At 33.7% G+C, this 22,939-nt stretch overlaps 1 protein-coding gene across 7 annotated transcripts in view; it reads left to right on the forward strand.

The window, feature by feature from the left end:
• Positions 1-22,939, forward strand: part of LOC145261281 (rapamycin-insensitive companion of mTOR-like) — a 435,824-nt gene that overhangs the window by 262,357 nt on the left and 150,528 nt on the right. For all 7 annotated transcript variants that reach the window (XM_080119764.1, XM_080119763.1, XM_080119761.1 and 4 more), the window contains 4 exons: positions 2,377-2,532; positions 3,426-3,532; positions 12,105-12,192; positions 14,749-14,841. In XM_080119764.1, coding sequence (XP_079975890.1) covers positions 2,377-2,532; positions 3,426-3,532; positions 12,105-12,192; positions 14,749-14,841 — 444 coding nt within the window. The remainder of the gene's footprint in view (positions 1-2,376; positions 2,533-3,425; positions 3,533-12,104; positions 12,193-14,748; positions 14,842-22,939) is intronic.

Consider the following 22,939-nt stretch of genomic DNA (forward strand, 5'->3'; position numbering starts at 1 on the left):
TCTCATCTTAAATATTATTTTCAATGTTTTGGTCATTGAAACCTCCATCCTGGGAATCTGCATAGCTTCCTATTCCAGTAGCGTCTTTCCAAGAACTGCAGGCTTGTGGAACTCTTTTTTTCTGTTTTCCTCCTACCTAAAATTTTGGTCTTTTCAAGACAAGAGGCAATAGGAATCTCTTTGCACTATTCATCTTTTATTCTTGTTAGCTGCTTATGCAATGGCTTCATGTTTTGTCTGGAGCGATTTCCATTTAAAAAAAAATATTCACTTGCGAACTTCGCCACTTCAAATATGTCATACTCTTCTGCCATCTGAGATGAGGGGATGTGATTTATATCCGGGTTTCCCAAAGTGGGTTCCACAGAGCCCTGGGACTCTGTGAGTGAGGCTGAGGGGTTCCAGAAGCCTTTTCTTAAAGAAGACCAAATGTTATGTATGGGAAAATTAAAGAGAGACATTTAATTATTGATCTTTTTACTTGAAACAGATATGGTACACAATTACAAGTGTAAAGAGTTTCAAGATGATTCATGAAACAATAAATAAAAATAAATTAACAAAAAATGCAACAATTTTTGATTAATCAAAAGCAAAAAAATGATCGTAAACATTATCATTAGTGTTAAAATTTGAAATTAATGTATTTCATATTTTAGAAATTATCTTGTTAGTGCTCCGTGAAATTAATGTATTTCATATTTGAGAAATTATCTTGTTAGTGCTCCATGAAAAACCTTTGATTTGCTCAGGGGTTCCATGGTGTCTTGAAGTTTAGGAATCCCTGATTTATATTATCTAGTTTATTACTACTTCTGTGACATTTTTGGTCAAGTTTGTTTACAGCTAAGGATCCATATCACTTGTCGCATCATAACCAAACTTATTCCAAATATTATTGATCATGATCCAAGTTATTTTGTTTTGGGATATTTAGGTCAAAGGTTAATGTGAAATAAATATAACTAATCACTCGAAGTTAAAAATATAATTATTTGAACATTTTGGTTAAAAACGTTTTTAAGTAAAAAAAAAAAAATTTGTTCGGCCATATCGCTTAAGATTTACTCTTTTTTTTCTTATTCTTGGCTTCATTTTCTTTTTATCTTTCTTTTTCCTTTTTTCCTTTTCTTTTTTCCTTTCCTTTTTTCCTTTCCTTTTTTCCTTTCCTTTTTTTCCTTTTTTCCTTTCCTTTTTTTCCTTTTTTCCTTTCCTTTTTTTCCTTTCCTTTTTTTCCTTTTCCTTTTCTTTTTTCCTTTTCTTTTCCTTTTCTTTTCCTTTTTTTTCCTTTTCTTTTTTTCCTTTACTTTTTTTCCTTTACTTTTTTTCCTTTACTTTTTTTCCTTTTCCCTCTTTTTTCCTTTACTTTTTTTCCTTTTCCCTCTTTTTTCCTTTTCTTTTTCCCTCTTCTTCTTTCCTGTTTTCCCTTGGTAGTTTCTTAAAATTCCAAATCTTAATTTTTCCCATGAAAGTTATGTTTCCAAATGATTCATAAGACGGGTAAGGGAGTTAGATCACTTTTATTCCTTTAGGAATGACTTCCTGTCTTCCCGTGTGCACTTTGTGTCTTTTTCTTAATTTTGACTTTCTTAGTTGAAATTGATTGGCACAAAAATCGAGCAAAAAAACAAAAAACAAAAAAAAGAACTAAAACTAAAAATGAATAAAAAAAAATAAAATAAAGCAAATAATAAAAAACAAAAAAGAATAAATAAAAATAAATAAAATAAAAAAAAAAAAATTAAATAATTTGTTGATTAACTTATTTATAAATCCCCCCCCCCCGCCTTTTTTTTTTTACCAAGATTGATATTTTGCTTTGTGAAGATTTTTGATAAATTATTTTAAATGTGTATTTAGTATTGATCATGAGCCCATCATCCAAGTTGTTTTTAGTTGTTTTCTAAACAGCCCTCTCCACGTTCATACATGGGCTGTTATCTCCCAAGGGCTTTTCTATTTTTTCTCTCTTGTCTTCCTCTCTCCATCTTGTCTTGCCCTCTTTTTCCGTCTTGTGACAGTTCTTTCTAAAAACAGAAAATATTAATATTGTCATGACGGCTAAGACTTTAACTGATCCATGATGGAGGTAGGGGAGACTTTTATTTCACCAAATGACTTCCTATTTCTTTATCTTTAGATAATCACTTGGTGTCTTTGCCTTAATTTTGACTTTCTTGTTTACCAAGATTGGTATTTTACTAATCAAACATTTATCAAATTATTTGAAGTGTTTTTTTTTTGTTTAAGTTATTTCTTTCTCCACTCTCAAACTCACACATTAGTTTAAGAAATTCATCAACAATTTTTGTTGTTGTCAATTCACATCCTTGAAAAAATTTCATTCAAATAATTTTTTGATTTTTCTTATTTCAGTCAAATCTTGAAGCCCTAATAAAGCACCGGCCATCAGTTCTGCATTTAGGAGAAAAAGGGACCATGCTGATCTGTCGGTTTCTCTCACACCACCGGGGCTTTGCCTCACTTCGAGAGACAAACTACATCAGCAATGAATTGTCTAAATGGCACAAGGTATGTATTAGATTTGATAATAAAGATGAGAATGCTAATCCAACTGAAAATATCTGAATAAGAAATCTTTATCTAAAAAAAAAAAAAAAATGGAAGATTTTTTATTTTTTTTTTACAAAGGAGTCACCACTTATCAAGGTCCACAGGCCACTCGAGGATAAGGGTTAATGGCTATACATCAGTCAATGTGATTATAGCGTAGTAATCATAAGTAGTGGAAATTTTGTAAATTGGATTACTTGGGGGGGGGGGCGGTTCAGCAGGCAAACGGAAGAGAGTTCCATAGGTGTGCAGTTCTAAGAAAGAAGCTTTGTTCATGGAATCTACGTTAAGCTTTAGGCACAGATAATGAGTCTGAGAAATTATTGATGGTGGTTTTGGCTTGACAAATTTTGTTTATATCTTGGATGTTATTTTCATATTTTTTTTTAGTTGATGTAATCTCTGGTCTTCTTCAGGTATATCTTCATGAACTCTGGGAATCTTCCAGGAATTTCAAGCAGAAACCATTATTTTATTATTTTATGTTGGAAGCTTGCACTTCTTCCATAAGCCATAACTGGTAGAAGTTTTAAATAATTTGTAATTGCATTTTTAGTTTAATCCTTACCAAGGATTGAACCTTCAACCTCTAAAAACTGTCACTTAGAACTGATTATTATTAAGCATTTTCATCCATTGTAACTTGGCACCTTTTGTATAGATTCCCTAGTTTGACCAAATGTATCTGAATCAAGTTGGAGGTTAAATGAAACCTAAGAATAACATTCAAGATGAGAACAGTAGTTCAAACGTTCCAAAAATCATCCTTCTTTCAAAAACTTCAAAACATAATAAAGATTAACGTTCACTTGCAGATTCCAAAATGTTTATTTGTTGATTTTTTTTTTCAGACTTTCAATATACGATACGTGAAAATTGTCGAGGAACTCCTGAATGAAGCACTGACCACTTATGAGCGAACATACGAAGGCTCTTTCACACGACGGACGAGTAAAAAGTAAGTTTTAAATTTTATTTTATTTCAGTATTATTTTTCTATGGCAACAGAAATTGTGTTGAAAGAATCAATAAATTCATCTACTTTGGCAGCCAAATAGGGATCTTATTGAATGCAAAGAATGTAGGTTAAGTAATTAGTTAATAACCTGAGATAGTTAATTATGAATTAAATAAAAACATACCTTGCTTATTTCAAATAAAATTCATATTGGAAGTCATATTGACAGTTAACAAAAAGATAAATCAATTAACATGTTTTCAGTTTTATGCACAGACGTGGAGAAGAGACACATCTGCTTTTATTTACATGATCAGACAAAGAACCATTACATGTAAACACTCGTTTTTATATAAACAGAGAAGTAACTTTAAGTTACTCAAAGTTGAAAAGACACGTCAGCCAAACCCAAACAAGGGGAGGCAACTTTTCATATGGTTCAAGCGACAAAACTGTATTAAAAACAAATTTCCAATATAGAAGGCAGCATACAACATGCATGTCCTATCTTTACTCTTGGATGACTGTGCCCCATTTTTAACGACAAATATCGAAACAACATGACCCTGGCTGTAGCACATCAGATGGAGACAATTATCAGTTTCATTGCAATTATGTCCATGAAAAATTGTGTTACACAATCAGGTTTCAACATGTATGGACATTTCACTTGTTATTAGTCGTCGAAAATGCTCCAAAGTGTGTCGCCACGTCTATGTTGGTGGTCTAAGATTGCAGAGTAAGCCGCTTAGAACGTGGACGGGGATCAGTTGATGACGATCTTAACAAACAGCACAATTGAAATGGAAGTCATTCACTAAATTTTTACGTTCAGAATTAAAATGGAAAATGCTAACAAAATTTTTAAGATTAATCCATAGTTTTTTGATTATTCGAACTACTCTTCTCATCTTGGGTGTTGTTCTCACGTTTTAACTGATAGAACCTTAGGGTTTCTACAGGTGTATCTTGTTGAATTTGGTAATCTATATATGAATTTAATTCATGAGGATTAGCTTGATCTCATTCCATCAGCCATGACTCGTTCCATAAGTCGTTAATGGTTCAATCCTGAGTGCAGGAGATGTAAAGAATATAATTATGAATCATTTAAGACTTCTACTCGGTCATGGTTGATGCAATGAAAGAATGCTGCATGAATTAAATATACGACGAAACCCAATGGAGTGTGTAAATATATTAACTGGACAATTTGTAAAAAGTTGAATATCAAATACAACAACAAGTCCTGGGAACAGATAGTAAAAAAATCAGTTGGAAATAAGTTATATACCATTTACTATGATGATGTAATCCCTACAGCTATGTTACCTTGAAAACGAAGCAATGAAACCTGATATGGTGATATAGGACAAGTAGGAGAAAGAAGCAACCATAGTAGAAGTTAGTATCCCTCGATGATGTTAAACAGAGCTGATAGGAAAAAAATAACAAAATACCAACGTCTTCGTATTATTTCGAGTATGATTTTCAAAATGGCTCGATTGATGTAACCTCTGACCTTTAGGTGTATCTTGTCGAACTTGGGAATTTTGATGGAATTTCAAATGGAACCCTTTATTTACTTCACGGGGGTAGCAGGTTCTTGTTCCCTCAGCCATGACTGGATAGTGGTTCTAAGTAATTCAAAATTGTATTTTTTGGTCGCCCACACTGAGGATTGAACCTATATCACTTTTACAATTGATTTTTCTAAGTCCTCTAACCACTGGTCCAGGTTCTTGTGGACAAATTCCCAAGTTCGACAAAAACATTTGCAAGTTTGACAAGATACATCTGAAGAAGGTCGAAGGTTACATTAACCGAAATGTGAAAATGACACTCAAGAGAGAATAGTAGCCCGTTGAATCAAAATAATACGCATAACTAATCCTCATCTCCAAAATTCAGAAACGTTGTACGAAGGTCTTTTATAAAACATGAAAAGAAACTGAAATCTTAAGATCTTTATCATTCCAGTAATTATAGGAGCAACTGGATTTCCAAAAACTACCTGGCAAATATAACCGGTGAACCAAGTGCAAGAGATATCCAAACAATGGAACTTAAATAGATGTTTAGAATCTTAAAAAGATTTCTCAGTTGGAATATAGAAAATGGTAGGTGAATTTCTGGCATTTGGTAGGATGCCCCATCCCCAGGTTGAACAAACTGATTATATATATATTATTATTAATATTTAATTTTAGTAAAGTTAACAAAACAAAGCAAAAAGGGAAACAGATATTGTCAGGATGTGTCCATTGTTACAGACCAACTGGTTTTCTTTCTATCAGTTTGTAGATTCTTTTATTGGTTTTTTTTTTTTCTTTTTAATCCAGAAAAATCTGCACGTTAAAATACAAGAGCCTTCCATGGATTTGAGTTTCCACTTTTTGATGGAATTTTTTTTTTTTTTAAATAATAAAAAAAAAACAAAACTGATGTCTATCGAATCTCTAGAGTTTTACTCTTTGTTTTTCGCTATTTAATTAGATGTTACTTTTCCTTTTTTCTTTTTTCCTCTCGATCTCTTGTTTTATTTTTTTTTTAGTCCTGTTTTTTTCTCTGTCTTGCTTTCCTTTTCCCTCTTATAACAGTTCTTTCTGAAAACTGAAAACATTAATTTTTGCCTTGAAGGCTAAGATGCCAAGCAATTCATAAAATGTTGGGGAAGTTAGATGATCAGATGGTCCTCATTATTCTGACAAATGAAAATCCATCTATTTATATACATGATGGAATGATAAGGAAAACAACGCTACAGCTTTATTTTAAAACTTTTATTGAAAAAATCAGTTCAATTAACTTGATTATGTAGTAGAGCTGACATCTATTCAATGTAACCACCTTCACTCACTATCACAGCTTCGATACAAGTCACTTTTTCACAAGTGCCAGCGGGAGCTCCGCGATTACTTGGCAGATGGCAGCGATCAGGTTGGCTTTGGGGTTGTGGGAAGTCATGTTGGTGATGTTCTCAATATATGACCAAATGAAGTAGTCCAGTGGGTTTAGGTTGGGGGAGGTGAGGAGCTAGTAAGAGAAAGGTACAAAGTCGTAGCACTCTTTCTGAAGTCAAGCCTGGACCTCTTTAGACTTGTGAACTGGCGCCACGCCCAGTATCTGCCAATGGCCACCTGATTGCACTACACTCTTCAACACATCCAGGTGTTGATTTTCAAGCTGATTTCGAAGATGTGAGGTGGCATGATGTAACCCTCACTTGAAACCGCACCAAAGATCAGAATCGTGGCTGGAAACTTTGTTTTCATCACCCTGGGAACATCCCTGTTATTCATGGCAATCCAGTGATACAATTTGAGGGTGTTGGCAATGGTCCTGTTGTCATAACTTGGATCTGTAGAGAGCAGGAGTTGTACAGCAGCGCTTCTTCGATCTTGCTCGTTGAACATTGTGTCACTTTCAAACATAATAGAAGGCTCCTATTGCTCTTGAAATTTGTACACAACTGGCCAACTAGTAGATGGTCTACAACAAAAAAAGAAAACCAGTTTTCATCAAATGGAAATGGAATCATGGCATCTTTTGTATGGCGACAGTTTTATCATTCCACCCTGTATACACTCCCACAGTTTAACAAATTTATCTCGATTTCAGGTTTTTTTATTAAAAAATTTTTTTTTTATTGACTACTAAAAACCTATGTTGCTAATTAATTGAATGTATCTAGACACACAAGTGCTCCATGTATCTCTCATCTCTTTTGTAATGTTTATGGTACAGGTATGCGTTTGGCTTGAAGGTGTTAAAAGAAAAGACGGCAAGAATGTGAGCAGATGGTGCCAATGATCTTTGTAATTGGTTCTCTTTGTTTTTAGTCTAAACAAACAAACCAAAGTCAGGAGGAATGTTCTTCCTACCACAACTCAGATGTCGAGTTAATTGGTTGCCATTAGCAGGACTTTAAAGAATTCTTACATTTTGTATTTGGCTTTCTCTCGAATCATCTTTGAATTAGCCAAAGTCAAACATGTTTACTCAGTTGGCACTTCTTTCTATTGTAGCTGCTTTAAACTAAGATTGAAAGACTGCCATCCTGAAGAAATATCCTTGCAACCTTTTTATTTTTTCACACCTGTGAAACCATTTTTTTTTTTTTAGTTTCTTAAAACTAACATGGTCTACATCTGTTGCGATAAAAATTGTATTCATCGTTGGAAAATGTTGGCTCCAACTAGTTATTATCAGTCTGGCGCTTTAAGGTTGCCAGCCACCTGGAAAATCTTATTAATCATTGAGAGTTCTGAAAAACTCTGGAATTGAGAAGAAAAACATTAAATTATTCGGGAAAATCCTAGAATTGAAAGGATTTAAAACATTTTTATTCTTTTTTTTATTTTTATTTATTTATTTATTTTTACTCATATTCACCCTTAACAAGGCATATTGCCACTTGAACATAAGGAGCTATTATTTGAGACCATGCCTAGGAAAGATTAAAAAGATGTTGGTTCACATTACATTTAAACTTCTGCATATCAGTACAGTCGGGGAAGCAGGTAGTAGGAAAGGAATTCCAAAATCTAGCTGTCTAAGGCAAGAAACTTTCAGAGTAAAAAGCTTTTTGGCATTTAGGGACAACATTGAAAGGGTGTGATTTTATTGCTAAGTGGGTTTGTCAGGGATATATACATTGAGGGGGCACAAGTGCAAGGTGTTCATCAGAACACATTCCATTAAAATATTAGTAAAACAGGCACATAGATGCAACATTGCGGCAATGGAACAGGAGTTAAAGCTTAGTTAACAAATTGGAACCTATTAGATTGAAGACTCTTTTTTGGAGTCCATCCAAGAGTGAGAGACTAGTTGTAGATGCACCAGCCCAGATGTGGCAACAATGCTGCATGCGCGAATAGTAGCTCTGTAGAGGTACAGGATGCTCTCAAAGGTGAGTAGTCATCTAGCATGATAGAGGGAGCCCACCTTCTTTGCAATGTCCCCAATGTCTGGATTTATAATTTCTCAACATGAATTCTGAGAGTAGTAATCTAAAAAAAATTACATTTTTATAAAGAAACGAAGACTATACCAAAAGAATTTTTTTTTAAGCAACATGTTCAAATATTAAACAATGAACAATAAAGCTAATCTAATTCTAGTGTCCACTTATTATAATATAAAACTCCAATCGTCTTGCTTGGGCATTGAAACTGTGCATCTGGTTTACAGTTTCTGGTTTGAAAAATTCTGTGCATGCAAGTAAATAAAAACAAAGCTATGAAATATACTTTTTAATCAACAATTTTTTTGTGTTTAAAATATGCGAATAAAAACAAAATTATAAATCCCATTTGTTTTTTTTTTACGTCAATATTTTACAAATTTTATTTGTATTTTTCAGTGCAAGTTGGAATCATATTCAAACAAAAACAAAACAAAAATATTTACAATTTAAAATCTTTTATATATTCTATAATTGACAGTTTAAAGACATTAAAATTACTCAGATCAGCTTGCCCAGTCGTTGAAAATGTGTTAATAGAAAGAAACTACTTGACTCTCAACACATAACATCTAACTTTTTTATAAATGTTTTTTTAAAAATTGGTTTGTGTTACAAATATAAAAAATCGGGCAAGATTAGAGATTGAATGGTGAAATACTCTCAATCCCAATTTCTCCTAATCACAGTTATGTTACTATGCAAACAATATGCAGACAATAATATTCGTATTTAATAGTTGGTTAACAGTTTTAAATAAGCAGAACTTTTTTTTCAAAAATGAACATAACTTGAAAAAAAAAATAATAAACACTTTTTATTTATTTTAAACAATGTATACAGAACGTTTTTTTTTTTTAAATTTTAAATAATATAAATAGAACTTTTTATAATTTTAAACAATATGAACTTTTCTATTTTTAATTTTAAACAGAATTTTTTTTAACAAACCTTGTTCATGAATGCTTTTGATTATACGGGGAAAGACTTCCTCCTTAAAACATGTACGTTTTTAGCATCCCAAATTTTTAAAACTATTATTTCAATTGCATTTTCATTGCAAGTTGGAATCGTTTACAAACAAAAATGAAACAAATATGTCATGTTTTTCCAATGTAAAAAGAAGCAATACAAACAATACAAAAAAACTTTATCAATTTACATATTTAAAAAAATATTTGGTATTTTATTATGACCTAACCCAGTGTAGTTTACCTCCTAAAAAGAAATAAAAATCTACTTTTTTTTTTTTTTTGGCTAATATGTTTCAACAGCCTTTGAAGATCATGTATATATATATATATATATATATATATATATATATACTGTTTTAACAAAAACCAATACTTGATAGCAACAAAAAGTGTATTTCATTGTTAGTTACAATTGTTTCAAGACCATTTCGACAAATTCAAACAATGTCGTTTTCACAAGAACAGCCTTTCTTCAGACTTGTTGAATAAAAAACACTTTAACAATGAAACATTAAGGAAAAGAAACATTTCCTTTATGAGGAAAAGAAAACAAGTGGGAACACTTTACCTCTGTCGCATCCTTTGAAAAGTATCATTCATATATATATATATATATATATATATATGATATAAAAGGAATTAAAAAAATAGCTAGCTATAACATATACTGACCCAACAGGTCCGAGTAATCAACCATTGCCCGGTCATTTTATAATATGTTGATCGTTGCTGTATTATTTTAGTGTGTCAACCGTTGCTGGGTCATTTTATGATGCGTTTACTTTTGTTGGGTCATTTTATGATGTGTTTACCGTTGTTGGGTCATTTTATGATGCGTTTACCGTTGTTGGGTCATTTTATGATGCGGTTACCGTTGCTGGGTCATTTTATGATGCGGTTACCGTTGTTGGGTCATTTTATGATGCGTTTACCGTTGTTGGGTCATTTTATGATGCGGTTACCGTTGCTGGGTCATTTTATGATGCGTTTACCGTTGCTGGGTCATTTTATGATGCGTTTACCGTTGCTGGGTCATTTTATGATGCGTTTACCGTTGTTGGGTCATTTTATAATGCGTTTACCGTTGTTGGGTCATTTTATGATGCGGGTACTGTTGCTGGGTCATTTTATGATACGGATACCGTTGCTGGGTCATTTTATGATGCGTTTACCGTTGCTGGATCATTTTATGATGCGGGTACCGTTGTTGGGTCATTTTATGGTGCGGGTACCGTTGTTGGGTCATTTTATGATGCGGGTACCGTTGTTGGGTCATTTTATGGTGCATCGACCGTTGTCGGGTCATTTCATGGTGTGTCGACCGTTGTCGGGTCATTTCATGGTGTGTCGACCGTTGTCGGGTCATTTCATGGTGTGTCGACCGTTGTCGGGTCATTTCATGGTATGTCGACCGTTGTTGGGTCATTTCATGGTGTGTCGACAAAAGCAAGGTCACTAACTAAAAAACAGCTCAACTGTATTGGACTAATTGTCAAGGACGTATATACGAGATGCCTTGAATAAGTTTCAAGACATTTTTCGTATGGACACTTTCATTGATAGTACAAACATAAAACTCTTGTCCCCTTTGAAGTAATCTCCAACAGCTTCAATGCACTTGCACCGTTCCAACAATTTCTTAAAGACCCCATAAAAGTCCTCTTATATAAATGTATCAATTACCTTCGTCACAGCCTCTTTCAACTCCTAAGTTCTCTGATAACGACAGACTCTAAGGTTTTCCTTGAGTTTAGGGAATAATCTAAAGTTGCAGGGAGCAAGGTCTGGACTTATAGGGAGAGTGAGAAACTGTCTTGATGCCATGTTTGTCAAATAATCTGTGATCTTCTCTGAGCACCCCGGGGACAAACTTTGTGCTAATCTTCTGCATCTTCTGTTCCTCGCAAATAAGTTTGCGTACAGTTCCCACACTGACATCAAACTGTGCACTTATTGTTTGTATAGACACATGGTACTTATCTACAAAATTTTTTATTTGGGCGATCAACTCTGGTGGTCTGACTTCCTTACTCCTCCCACACCTCTCCTCATTCCTGCCTTTCTTGAATCTCTTATGCCACTCAAAAACTGATGCTTGATTCATGCTTGATTCATTCCATATGTTTCTGTGGCATTTTTCCAAATTTAAAACAGAATTTTATTGCATATAGTTCTTCTAAAGTGTCCTCAAGTCGAAATTGCATTTTTGAAATTCACCAGCTATGACAATTAGGCTTTAGTAGGGTGTATTCCAATCCTTGCTGTAGCTGTTCATTTTAACCTGAAATCATAAAAATTGGTCAGTCATGTCATAGTATGTATAGCAATAACATACTGAATTTTCAAGAGTCTATGCCAATTTTAAATGCTTGTAAAAAAAAAAAAAATGTCTGGAGACTTATGGAAGGCACCTTGTACAACACCTGCTTCGAGTTTTTTTTATTTAAAGACCATTTTTTAACTTTTTGTCTTCAAATTTGAGTGACATGAATTCTATGTTCTTTGAATTTCTTTTTAATCTTGAAATCGGATTGTGCCGGTTTTCTTAATTGTTTTTGTGTCTATTTTTTTTTTTTTTGTCTTGATGCAGACAGATGAAAGTAAATAAATATTTTGATTGTCTTTGCAGACGTCCCAAAAAAGATGTTTATTTACCAATTCATTTGTATGGTCAGCTGACACAGCACAAAGAGGGATTCCAGTTATTGAAATCACAGGTAGGTACATTCTGTACATGTAAACACACACACACACACACACACATGTATAAATACAGGATGCAACGATAAAATTGTCGCCCTAAACAAAACAACACTACAGCTTTATTTTAAAACTTTTATTGAAAAAAATCAATTCGACTAATTTTATTATGTAGTAGAGCTGATGTCTATTCAATGTAGCCACCTTCAGCCTCAATTACCGCCTCAATATGTGTCCGGAACTGGGAGCATACCTTTTCTACAAGCTGGCAGGAACTCGGTGTATGCTTAATAGATGGCGGTGATAAGGCTGGCTTTGGTGTTGTTGGAGGTCATGTTGGTGATGTTCTCAACGTATAACCAAAACGAAGTAGTCCAGCAAATTCAGGTCTGGGCAGGTGAGGAACCAATGAGAGAAGGGTACAAAGTTGTAACACTTCTGAAACCAAGCCTTGGTCTCTTTGGATGTGGGCCGACACCTCTAGGGTCTACCAGTGGCCACCTGACTGTACCAGGAGATCACCACACTCTTCAGCACATCCAGGTACACTTTGGTGTTGACTTTTAAGCCATCTTTGAAGATGTGAGGTGGTATGATATGGCCCTCACTTGAAACCATACCAAAGACCATAACTATTGCCGGAAACTTTGTTTTCATCACGCTGGGCACATCTGTCATTCGTGGCAATCCAGCAATGCATTTTGAGGGTGCTGGCAATGGTCCTGTTATCATAACTTGGATTGATAGAGGACAGGAGTTGTACAGCAGCGCCTCTCTTATCTCACTTGTTGAACATTGTGTCACTTCGGACATGATAGACGACTCCCATTGCTTTTGAGATATGTACGCAACCAGCCAATTAGTAGATGGTTTGCAACAAAAAAAAAGAAAACCAGTTTCCATCAAATGGAAATGGAATCATGTCATCTTTTCTAGAGCGACAATTTTATTATTCCACCATGTATGCATGTAAACACATGCACACAGGTGCAAACATACATATAAACACACATGCGCACACACATGTAATGACGCACACACACACACACACAGACATAAGGAAACAACAGGGATACTAAAAAGAGCTCTCGGTTGGTTTCAATAAAAAGCAGGGCAATGTTGGCAGCTGGTTTGGCTGCCCCATACCCAGCATTACAATTTTCAAAGGAAGAAAAATAAAAAAACGTAACATTAGCATACATGTAAATAAACACACACACACACGTAAACAAACATACGCACGCGCACACACACACACGTAAACAAACAAACACACACGTATACATGTAAAGACATACACGCGTACATGTACACATACACATAAAAAAAACACACACACACACAAATACTAGAAAAATACTCGTCCTGGTGAAGTAAATAAAAATCACACATAAATGATTCATATATATTCAAACTGTCTTTTTTATTAACCAACAGCTAGCTTTTGGAGCCATAAAGTAAAGTGGTCGACCATAGTTGGGGTGACCCAAAGTCTCCCTTTTCACTAGCTACTATACTTAAGTATAAGGAAGGGTATCACTCTTTCTCGCTCCACTTAACCTTGATTCTTCACCTTATAATGCCAAGTGTTTAACAAGGTGGTGTACAGTTCCATTTATTTGTTTTCATTTTTTTTTATAACTCAACAACGGATTGAACCCCAATCTTTTTGCGCATTTGCAAACGCTCTAACCATTTGGTGAAACGGGAGAAACAGCTACAGTAAAAGTATGAAATCTTAATATTTTATAATAACTGACATTTTTTATTTGTTTTGGCTATAAATCTATGTATCACTATTTAAGTGTGACACTTATGATGGAAGTATTCAAAGATTTAGTTTCAGAGGATATCTCTCTCTCTCTCTCTCTCTCTCTCTCTCTCTATATATATATATATATATATATATATATTAGTATTGGCTGAAGAGAGCTTGATATGGATATTTAAAACGGTCCTAATTATCGGGCTTGAAACCGACAGTACCAATGACTTATCTCATCTAACAACTTTCTGTACATCAAATACAAAATATAAATACGCTCTTATTTTTCGGATGTCTTTGGATTTTCCTTTTAAGTGAGCACTCTGCTGGATTTCTTTTTCCAAAAAAAAAACAAACTAATCATATATATCAAATTGCCGCAAACCTCAGAATTTCTTTTCCATTATTAATCTGAGGAGGAAAATAATCAATATCTCATCTAGATTGATCAGAACCAATAATTATTAATGATAATAAGGTTGTCTATTTATATCACGTTTGTGTGCATCACTAATATTGCGTGATTGTTGCACAAATGTTTAATTTTAATCCAATTTATTGTAGTCGTTTATGCAATAATCCTCATGAGAAAACTGTACAGGGTTAGGGTTATATCGTTCCACCTAGTAATTATAAAAAAAAATGTTGAAGAGTCGTCTGCATATTTTGATTTTCTGTTTGTTTACTTTATTATTTTGTTTTCATAATTCATATTGAAATTTAGATTTTTTTTTCTTTGCTTTGATTTTTAATGTTTCGAAGACCTTTCATTTTTTTTTTTTTTTTTTTTTTTTTTTTTTTTTTTCAGGAATGTGTTTTAGAATATTTCCGTTGTATCAAATGCCAGGTGTTACACACAGACCTTGACCTACTTCACCTCAAGTCTGCCCTATGGGCAGTGGTTAGTACTTTTATTTATATCTCTTCTTTATTTTTTTTTCGTCCTATGTCGGTATTTACGGTGCTACAAGTGTATTGGACTTCTTGACGTGACGAGATCAGAAACATTGACATCGGCTTGCGTGCAATCATATTTTCTGTTACACAATTACACAATGTCTTTCTCAGTCTATCGCACGCTCTGTAAGTGTGCAAGACATCGGAACACACATGAAGACCTGCATGGAAAGCAAGTGTGCTATTGATTCATATTATGGAGTTGATATAAGGGTGGACCATATGAAATGCCGAGCTCATAAGACATTCATAATCCCACAATACCAAGTTTCTTGATATAATTTTTATTTTTTTTATTTTTTTATTTATTTTTTTATTTTTTTGACGCTTTTTGTCATGTTAATCCCAAACAAAGCACATCATCACTTGCACATAAGCATCTACTAATTGGGACCATGTTTAGGAGAGATGAGCGAGATGTTTGTTTGCACTACATTTAAACTGCTGCATGTCAGTACAGTTAGAGAAGCAGTTCGCGGAGAGGGGATTCCAAAGTTTAGCAGTCTGAGAGGAAAAAGCTGTTAGAGTAGAAAGTTTTCCATCATCTATGAGCCTCAACTGTGAAGTAGTGAAATTTTCTTGACGATACGAGTGCAGTGAGTTTCAGAGCACATTATATTAAAGTACTTGACAACGATGCAAAAAAGGAGAGACTAGTGGTTGATGTGCTAGTCCAAAGATAACAATAATACTCCATGCATGTGCGAATGATGGCTTTTTAGAGATACAGGATACTCTCAGGTGTGAGTACTGGTAGAATATGTCTTCAGTACTTGCGTTCCAAAATATACATCATTTCAGAACGTGAGCTCGAAAATTTTATAACTCCAGTCATGCATATATTCTTTCCATATACATTTTGGTAGCTGGAATCAGCAATAAACAAACTTTTCCCAAAATAACTTTAATATTTCACACATTTACACGTGTGTTAACATATAGACACTTGGGGCCCAACACGTTGTAGCAGAGTATGTCACAAGAAATATAGAGCAAGTAATAATTCTACTTTTTTTTTTTTTTTTTTTTATAACATTTATTTCAGGGTATTTTCCCCCGAATAAACCGTGATCATGCTCTTTCTCTCTGACCTCTGCCCTCTTGAATGTCACTCACGTCTCTAATGTCCTCATCTTCTATAACATGCTCTCTTTTTATAGTTTTTTTTTCCCTTACTGCACTCTGTTACATTCCATTTTACACAATCATTAGGAATCCAAGCATTATGATGGTACATTGACATCAGGAGATGAGAACCAGTAAAACAACCTCTATCACACAACTGGCCAAACATTTTTGCACAAGGCTGTCTCAGAAATGAAAGAGAAACTACCAAACTAAGGGACGAGTTTATCAAGCATGTATACAGTGATGATGATGTATTGAAATGAAACCTGGCCAATGAGGGTTGAAGACATGCATTGCATGAAGATATGATATAAGAATGATACGAATGATAATGTGAGTCGTAAAGGCTTAAATCTGGTGACTTCAGACGGAGATTAAAGGAACCTTTGATGGTGTGCCCATGCTGGAAGAATATATGAATTTTTGGGTTAGTATATGTAGAAAATGTTTTGGGTTAGTACATGTAGAAAATGTTTTGGGTTAGTACATGTAGAAAATGTTTTGGGTTAGTACATGTAGAAAATGTTTTGGGTTAGTACATGTAGAAAATGTTTTGGGTTAGTACATGTAGAAAATGTTTTGGGTTAGTATATGTAGAAAATGTTTTGGGTTAGTATATGTAGAAAATGTTTTGGGTTAGTACATGTAGAAAATGTTTTGGGTTAGTACATGTAGAAAATGTTTTGGGTTAGTACATGTAGAAAATGTTTTGGGTTAGTACATGTAGAAAATGTTTTGGGTTAGTACATGTAGAAAATGTTTTGGGTTAGTATATGTAGAAAATGTTTTGGGTTAGTACATGTAGAAAATGTTTTGGGTTAGTACATGTAGAAAATGTTTTGGGTTAGTACATGTAGAAAATGTTTTGGGTTAGTACATGTAGAAAATGTTTTGGGTTAGTACATGTAGAAAATGTTTTGGGTTAGTACATGTAGAAAATGTTTTGGGTTAGTACATGTAGAAAATGTTTTGGGTTAGTACATGTAGAAAATGTTTTGGGTTAGTACATGTAGAAAATGTTTTGGGTTAGTACATGTAGAAAATGTTTTGGGTTAGTATATGTAGAAAATGTTTTGGGTTAGTACATGTAGAAAATGTTTTGGGTTAGTACATGTAGAAAATGTTTTGGGTTTGTACATGTAGAAAATGTTTTGGGTTAGTATATGTAGAAAATGTTTTGGGTTAGTACATGTAGAAAATGTTTTGGGTTAGTACATGTAGAAAATGTTTTGGGTTAGTACATGTAGAAAATGTTTTGGGTTAGGTGTTTAATGGAGCGCGTATGAGCACATGGTAGAATATCAGCAGGAGCTGTAAGATAGCTGGCTTGCAAAGATATTAGCAGCAGTAGCCGAAAAAGCACATGAAAATTAGGAAGTGTGTGCAGGCTTGCCTGAGAAGAAAAAGAAAATAAAAACCCACGTGGTCGGGAAGAAGTAAAGTCTGCGCCGGAAAAGATTAATGTGTAAAGTTGAAGGCGGTAACGTGAAGAAAGCAAAAAGAAAAACATATGCCAAGTGAGATGCATGTGTGGTCTTGGGGTTATGGTGAGGGAATTTTAAGCTGGTGTTGAGATGGCAGGGTTTTGTTAATCTCATGGCAGACGAAACAAACATTTAGGAAAAACAAGAAGCCGGCATTGTTTGGAAAATAATGGTAATAAATGCCTTTTGCTATAACAGAAAAACAGCAAGTCGGATTTATTTTTTTGGGTTGTTCCTTTTTAATGTACCAGATGGTGTGGGGGTCTGAGAGAGATTTGAACTATAATGAACACTGGTCGAGAGTAACGACCACGTTACAAATGTAGAAAATTCTTGCTATCATCAAAAAGTGTTAATCAGTAAATTTGAGGAACTTGTGGTTGAAGAATATTTTAACTAGTGTTAATGTATTTGGAATTAATGATTACAAGAAACAAATAAAACATTGAAGGGAAAGTTTGAGCAAACCACAGAATTAAAAAACTAAGATCAGGTGTACATTATACAAAGTAGGTAACTTAATATGATTTGCCACTTTACAGATGAAAAGTAAAAATGTTAATTAACATTCTTTAATGACAGGCTGCATCTGCTTCAATTTGATGATATTGCAATCTGAGTATTTACTCGCACGTGGATAAGTCTGATGCGTTTAAGTTCAGTGACCTGGTGTGTTGTAAAATTGAAAGTGTTAAATACCCCAGTATGAACTACAGAAGTATATTTGTCTCTTTCACACCTAATCTAAAATGGTAGATTTACATCCAATCTGTTGCTAAGGCCACTAGAAAAATGATTGGATCGTTCTGCTGCCCCAGAAGATATCTGACTCCTGATGCAATCCAGCGCAACATGATACCACAAGTCAGGAATTCCAAATTAATTTAATTAAAAGGGAAATTACACATGGCCCAAGAAGTAATTCAGAAATACACCATGGAAATTAAGGGACTTAAACACATGCTGGAGGACAGGATTACTGAAGAACAAAATACTGAGCTCCAACAATGATCTTTAATATTGTTTGTTTGAATGAAAAAATACTGCCTAAATACACATAATTCTCTACTTATATACGAGTCTCATATGTTGTAAAATGGAGTTGTTGCCTTGAAGAAATGTTGCTAAGATTGTTCTTCATTGTTTCGATAAAGTTAAAAATTGATTGAGGGATGATCTTTTATGTTTATTACCCTTTGTCACAGAATATATATATATATATATATATATATATATAGTAATTAATAACATATATATGGCGATTAAGCTACACTGAATATTCTGCGTTTCATCCAACTATAGGATTCGTCAGGCTTATGCGCATAAGCCTGACGAATCCTATAGTTGGATGAAATGCAGAATATTCAGTGTAGCTTAATCGCCATATATATTTTATAAATTACTAACTAGCTCTACCTATGTATTGAGCACTTTTGAAGTAAATACTTTAAGTTTACGCATAAATCTATACTTTCGTATATTAAATTTATGTGAATAAATGAAGTAGTTATATATATATATATATATAATGTCAATTTTAATAAAATGAATATCATTTCCAAAATGATCGTACACTCAAGTTAATTTTGTTTGTCTTTTCCTTTTGAAGTCTCTTATTTAATTCAAATTCAACTAGCGCTTCTAAGGAACAAAATCTTCATGTGAATTTTGCGGGACGAATTGCACCGTTTTGAGACTTAAAAAAAACTACCGTAGAAACAACAAATGGCTAATTCTCTGCTCCAACAACATGACAAAAAAAGAAAGACATACTGAAGACGAAGGTTTCCTTTGAAATATATTTATGACCTTTAACATAAATTTCAAACAAAATAAATATCTGTTTATTTTGTAACAATGCCTTGTTTTAGCTTCAAACATATATATGTATCTTTTTTAATATATATACAGGGTGACCCCCCCCCCCCACAAAACGGGCCCCAACTCTAATTAGGCCCTGTTTCTTAGTGTTTTGTTCGAATGAAATGAAACTTTAGTCATAACTAGTTTATTATATTCAAAACGTCACATCAAAACACTAGGGTCTTTGGCCTTTTTTCTCCGTTCTCCAGCATATGTTCTTGATGGCCTGCATTTAGCTTTTTTTTTTTTTTTGGGTCACCCTGTGCGTGTATATATATATATATATATATATATATATATGGCACAATCATGTTGACTTGCTGGTTCTCGCCAAATCACTGAAATTAAGCAATGATAAGCCTGGCCAGTACAAGATGGGTGACCATTTGGGAAGTCTAAGCACTGTATGTACCACGCAGAGTTATAGAAGTTTCAAAGTTGGTGTATGAGGGCACGTTTAACTTACAGGGAGAGATACACCCCCGAATCAAGACGGAAAGCAACGGAAACTACTGTCTTTACTTGTTTTCCTGAGATTATCATGGCTCTACAATTTGGAGAACTGTAGTTGCCGACACTGTTAAAACAGCAAGGCCGTTGCATGCATATCACAGAATAGACATCGCTAGTCTCTCTATGGTTTTATTGTTATTTTCAACGAAGGTACTTAATTGCGTTCCAGTTTTTGGTTCCTTCTTGTAAAAGAATTTGCAACAAGAACTTTCTTGACTAGAAAAATAAAAACATTTCTTTCTTTCTCCATATGCTTTGCAACAGGCACAATTTTCATGAGCAGAACTTCTCTACAAGGACTTCTTTTCTGTGGAACACATTGCCATAGAACTACTTCTTTACAAATTACAACATAATCGGCTTCAGATTGAATATTAATATGTTCCTGTCATATCGCGTCTTCATGAGTAGCCAAACAGTTTTTATAATCATTTTCAGTTATTTCATGGGGTTCTTTGCTTTTCAGCTAGCTGTCATGCTATCGCATTAATCCTTATCCTCTAGTAGCCTGTGGTCTTAATAAGTAGTAACTTTGCAGAAAAAAATAAAAATGTGTTCTCATTTCTGGTAGCTGAAACATAAAGATGACGATAACTATTTCATCTGAAAACCATTTTCCTATACCATAAAGTTGTTTCTGACAAGGTCAGTCCCCACTGGGATTTGAAAGTTAGAATAATAAATGAGTGTTACAGTTGTTTGGAGTTACAGGAAGATACATTTTATTTTTATTTTTTGATAATGTGCGAACGTGTCCGTACGAGGGAAGCTGATTAAAAAAGGAAAAAAATGATGTCATCTTTACTTTATCCTTAGTTTTACATGATGGGTTGTATTGGACCACATTTAGGAATTGACTTTCAAACTAACCTATCTCTGACCAGGTTTTTGTTTATCCCTCTTTCTCTTTAGTCCATCCTTATAACTTCCTCTCGTTTTTTTTTTTTTTCCCCTCTGCCAACTAATCCTGCTACCTCAACTGTTCCACATCTTCTAACCCAAGAACTTTTATCCATTCTTTGATAGTTTTTAAACCAAATCTCCTGTTTTACCCAACTCTTCTCTATTCTTTCAATATGGCCAGAAGCAAACTGTTTTTAAGACATACATTACACATCTATCAAATCATTCTTGTATAATTTCTCTTCATGCAACGCATGTCCTCAATTTTCACTTGCCAGGTTTCACTTCTATACATATCTAATAAACTCTTTCTTTAGGCAAAAGAGGTAACACTTTCCTGGTTAGTAATGAACCTAGCCATAAGACAATATCTAGTATTGCGTGTGAAATAATTTTCTTTTTACTATTAAGGAAAACAAAAATGATTGGATGATTACTGAAAAAACCCCAAAAAACAAAGATTTACGAGCCAGATACTTTGTCTGTAATCTAACTTCCATCATCACAAAACTCTGTTGTTAACATAGTAGTAAACCTACATATTTGAACATGCAAGCAGTTTCCAGCACTTTTGATAAGGAGGTCATATCTAGAAATATTAAGAAATAAAGGGTAGGCAATCACCTATAGATTGCATCTTGATAAAAGCATTGGTCTTAAACGCCGATGAACTTAGGAAGAGAGTCTGACCTATATAACTTTTGCTAAAACCAAGCTAATAACTTATAAAAAAATGTTGTATTCAGGTTATGTAGTTTAAATAATGAGCTGACCAACGATGGGTTAGTTTGAAAGTCAATTTTTAAAAGCGGTCCAACACATGCCATCATAAAATAAACATTAAACCAAACATTAAGAAAAAAAAAATTTTTTATGTTCACTGCAAACTAGATAACTTGCCACTGAGACATAGCAGCTACTGAAAATTAAGAGACAGATTTCTGTGGACATTCTAATTGTGCAATTGTTCAGTGAGATGTTTGTTCACATTACATTTAAATTTCTGCATGTTGTTTCAGTCTGGAAACTGGGAGAATATGATGATGTGCTGGTTGAAACTATAAATTGAAGAATCACTGATAAAACAATTATATACAACTGATAAAACATATTTTTTGTTTTTTGTTTTAAACATCAATATTTTTTTTTATAATAAACTAGCAGGCCACCCGGCATTGCCTGGTTGTAATGACATGAAAAGAAACTGGAATCTTAGAACAATCTTCATCATTACAGTAATTATAGGAGCACCTGGACTCAAGAAAAAGAATAAAAAAAAAAAAACTACCTACATCTGAAGTGCCAGAGTGATCTAGACAGTTGATAAGATAAGAAAAAATGAATGAAGTATGCACGTGCACTCATACATACTGGCAAGTTCCATTCCAATCATCGAGAAATAGTCGACAATCATAATGTTTTCTTATTTTGTTAATTTTTAAAGATTGAGCTTAGATTTTAGAAACTCCTCGGATCAATTCCAGACATGTGGAACATGCCTGAGGACTATTTTACCTGGAAATTTTCCATTGCAGTCTGTCTTGAAGATTACCTATTTTTTTTTTCAATGTGAGTTTATTTTCAAACCAATTTTTATTGGACAAGTATAGTCCAACCTGGATTTCTATTGAATTCATTGTTTTGGAGTTTATTTTCAAATGAGCCTCTATTGGACGATTGTTGTCACACTCAGATTACTTTTTATCTTTTTTCTACTTAAATTTTCTTTTTTTTCTCCACCTGTTTTTTTTATGTTTCTCCATTTTACTTCCTCCTTTGTCTTTCCTTTCTCTAGTCCCCCTGCCCCCAGTTATCTAACCCTCCCTTACCAACACTCCTTGTTTTTTATCCCTATCCTCTTTGATAGTTTTCATTAATTCACCTCATGTATATTTTTTTTAATTTTTAATCTAAATGTTCTGGTTTTATCTTTGTATACCAATATAACATTGGAATGTCGGTTTTCCTCCTCTTCTGATGAAAAGCATTTAGCTTCGAAATTCTATGGCCTAAACAGATTCTTTTTTATTTTGCTCTCATTTTCGATTATTGATTTAATAAAGTTATATGTAACTTTTATTTCTCATCTTTTAAATTTATCAATTGTTCTTCTTAACCATTATTTCTCAAATCTCAATACCCCTTATGTCA

This window comes from Euprymna scolopes, chromosome 37 (genome assembly GCF_053919585.1).
Source record: "Euprymna scolopes isolate OS-2025 chromosome 37, ASM5391958v1, whole genome shotgun sequence".
Classification (NCBI taxonomy): Eukaryota; Metazoa; Mollusca; class Cephalopoda; order Sepiida; family Sepiolidae; genus Euprymna; species Euprymna scolopes.